This window comes from Microtus ochrogaster, chromosome 24 (genome assembly GCF_000317375.1).
Source record: "Microtus ochrogaster isolate Prairie Vole_2 chromosome 24, MicOch1.0, whole genome shotgun sequence".
Taxonomy (NCBI): domain Eukaryota; kingdom Metazoa; phylum Chordata; class Mammalia; order Rodentia; family Cricetidae; genus Microtus; species Microtus ochrogaster.
This window is the reverse complement of record NC_022024.1, coordinates 34621040-34624547: the sequence shown is the minus strand read 5'-3', so window position 1 is coordinate 34624547 and position 3508 is coordinate 34621040. Positions and strand designations below refer to the sequence as shown.

The window sequence follows — 3508 nt, the reverse complement described above, 5'->3', positions numbered from 1 at the left end:
GAGCAGTCTGCTGCCACAGAAAGAAACCTATACAGAGATCACGTTTAAATTACTATAAATAAGAACCACTAAGACTTCACGGAACACACAGTTTGTGGAATTCACCAGAGCACAAGGACACCTTGGAGATGGTGTTTGCGGTTTCCACTTCTAAAGAACAGGGACGATCCACCCCGCTCCCCTGCACAGACAGCTGTCCTTTCCCGTGGAGGATTTAAATAATTCTTCCCACGCCGCTTGCAGCATTCCCCCCGAGACATATTAACTTACAAAATAACCCAGTATCCATAGAATTCTTTTGACAAATAAAAAAATCTTAAATTAAAAAGCAGGATTCTCTCCCTCTCTCCCCCAACCACCACCCCCCCACACCCCTTTATTCCAATTTCAGGTAGTTTGGCACTGAGTAATTGAACATTAAAAAGTCCAGTTTGTAGACTTCGTAGAGCTGCGTCTGGTGCTCGGCGCTGATGTTCTGGAAGAACTCCGTGGTCATCTCGTCGGTAGTTCTGGTGGACTTTGCATAGGTGGGGAACTTCAGGTAGCCGCTCACCCCGGCCAGCTGCAGCACGTAGTTGGAGTCCTCCTCCAGCGTCTCGTACTTGCCCACGAGGTCGTAGTGGATGTGGCAAGGGTGGCAGAGGGAGTAAACCGTCTGCCAGTGCTCGTTGAAGGGCTCCTCCCGCTGTGTGTGGGGGTCGATGAGGTAGGCCACGAACTCCTCAAACTTGACGTCGTCCCCCTTGCGCAGGGCCTCCTGTGTGGCGTTCTTCCGCTGGCGGCGGATGATCTTGGTGCCGTAGCGCTTGTGGAAGGAGGTGTTGTACTTCTGGGTGAACTTGTTGCGGTAGGCAGACACGAGCCTCTCGAAGGGCTCCCGCACGAACAGGAACTTCATGTAGCTTTTCAAGCGGTGGTTGATCTCTGGGATGCTGTACTGGTTGAGGGTCTTCAGGTTGGCCGAGACGTGGGCCTCGTTGGCGGGGATCTCCATGGGATCACTGTACTTGCCCCGGCCGCTCAGAACCATCATGAGTCTCTTCCAGTTGGTGCACGCCACCTTGGGCACGTAGCAGTAGATGAGCTCGTGGTCCTCATCCACCACCAGGTGCTTCAGGTCGTTGGGGGTCAGCACCCTACGCTTTCGGCTCATGGCGCTGTTGGCCCGGCAGGTGTCTGTCACTTGGTCCCGTCTCATCTGGTGCAGGATGGCAGTATTGGACAGCTCCAGCTGCAGAGGGGATAGAAGAGGGTGGAGAAATGAGTGCTTATCTAGAACATTCCTACGTGGTTGCGATGGTCGCTGATCCATTTATTCAAACAGTTATCTACACCATGTGAGGTGCACAGCTTTTGGAGGCAGGGTGAGGTGAGGCTCAGCCTAACTGCTTAGCATGGGAGGCTCCACAGAGGTCAGAGAGGAAGGCCTGGGAAGATGTCTGTGTTCTCTAAGAGCAAAAAGGCCCTCCCCAGAGTAGATGTGTTGGTTAGTTTTAACTGTCAACTTGATACAACCTAGGATCATCTGGTAAGAGAGTATAAATGAGGAGTTATCTAGACTAGAATGGCCTGGGGTCACGACTGTGGGGGATCGTCTCCATTGTTAACTGCCCCCTGTGGGCGTCACTGTTCCCTAGGCTGGGTTCTGTTCTATAGCGAAGTGAAAAACACTAGCAAGCGTGCAAGGAAGGATGTATTTATTTCTCTCTGCTCTTGACTGTGTTTTCATTTGCTTTCATTTCCCCCCAGTGGCAGGCGATAGTCTAGACCTGTAAGCCAAATAAATCCCCTTCTCCCCACTAAGTTGCTCGTGGTCAGAGTATTTTATCACAGCAACGGAAATGGAGCGAGAATGGTTGGCCATTCCCAGTCAGAACCTGATCCCATTATCCCTGAGGCTGTCATTGAGTACCAGGACCCTGATGTCACGTGGTGGGACCTAGGATATCTAGGGTGAAACTTGTTATCCAGAAATACTTAATGGTTTCAGAAGATACCACCACTACGGTTGGAGAGATGGCTCCGCGGTTATGAGCACCATCTGCTCACCTGAGTTCAATTCTCAGGGCCTGCACGGGGGACTCACAACTCCTTGTACAGTTCCAGGGCATCCAACAGCTTTTGTGGGCACTGTGCATGCACACAGTACACAGACATACTCTGCAGATAAGACACCCCCCCCCCACACACACACGGAATAAATCAAATCACCATGACAAAAACACAAAAGTGAAGAAATTCTTACACAAAACTCTAGACTTCAGGAATCCCGCCTGGCCTCTCTGAAGCCTGCCTTATGAGACCTGGGTTTACGGGAGCCCTGAACAGGCTGGAGGAGAAGGATGAGTTCTTGGCTTGAATGCCAAGGCGGAAATGGACAGACCTCGGAGAGCAGCCCGAATGTCCACTCAGAGGACAACGAAGAGTTATGACTTTAACTTAAAAACCCATTAATGTCACTTCCACCCCCTCTTGCCCGGATGGCATTCTCGTCTCCAACCAGGGCTCAAAGGAACTGTCGTAACAGTCATGATCTGTCTGAGGGGCTTAGATATCTGAGGGACAGCTCTTTGGGGACAGCAGACGACATGGACGGCAGCTTGTTCCTTATCACTGGAAGAGAACACTGTTGCTCGCCAGCCCAATCCCGACAGCTCTACAAAGCAGGGGTTTGCCGGTGGCTCTGTCTGGGAGCGGTGCTGGAGGAGGAATCTCTTCCACATTCCCACATTTCCCTTCTTCCTCTTTTCCCCCTTTAAAGAGGCTTGAGGAGATCATAGCAGAGGATTTGTGTGCAATTTTGAGGATCTTATTTGGTTGTGAGCTTCTGAACAACAGGAGCATGGGGGAAACGAGACAGAATTTCCTTGCTCTTGTTATCAAAGAGAAACATGTTTCAATTGTTTGGGGGTAAAGGATGTACCAGATCTAAGGGATTCAGAAAATTCAGTCAGGGAGGGAGGTTCCTGGATCCAGGAGGCTCAGGATGGAACCTTCAAAGGGCTCAGTCTTTGGCTGACTGAATGCCAACACTGATTGCCTAAGGAACGCGGTGATGTGTCCGGTCCCCTCTTCCTCTCAAGGAAGGAGGCCCCTGAGATTCTTACAGAGGCCGCAGAATCCATAAAAGAACATCTGACCTGCGGAGCAGCCCTCACCCCAGTCCCGTCACTCTCTTCTGGGTGGGCTCTCCTCAGCATCAGCGATAGTTTATGCTAGGGCTTTTCAAATGTGGGCACGTGTGGAGGTCACAGCATCCCGGCTACTCCCTGGCTTCCAGCCAGACCTGGAGATGCGGCGGGGTGGAGAGCCTGCCAGTGTTCCTCTGCTAAGACGGAGCAAGATGCCACGGAGTGAGGTTTAACCCACAGCCGTGTATCCCCTGACAGTAACGGAGACTGAATTCTTAGATCAAGTCCCCCAGGGTGGTGTCCCCTCGAGGCCTCATTCCTTGGCCCATGATGGCCTCTCCTTCTGGCTCTTTGCACTGTCCTTTCCCTCGGCAGGC

The 3508-nt window shown here is 51.8% G+C and overlaps 1 protein-coding gene across 2 annotated transcripts in view; it reads right to left on the bottom strand.

The window, feature by feature from the left end:
* Positions 1-364: 364 nt before the first annotated feature.
* Chst11 (carbohydrate sulfotransferase 11) overlaps positions 365-3508 on the bottom strand; it is a 187931-nt gene continuing 184787 nt past the window's right edge. For both annotated transcript variants that reach the window (XM_005358232.2, XM_005358233.3), the window contains exon 3: positions 365-1231. In XM_005358232.2, the coding sequence (XP_005358289.1) occupies positions 377-1231 (855 nt within the window). In that variant the 3' untranslated portion in view covers positions 365-376. The remainder of the gene's footprint in view (positions 1232-3508) is intronic.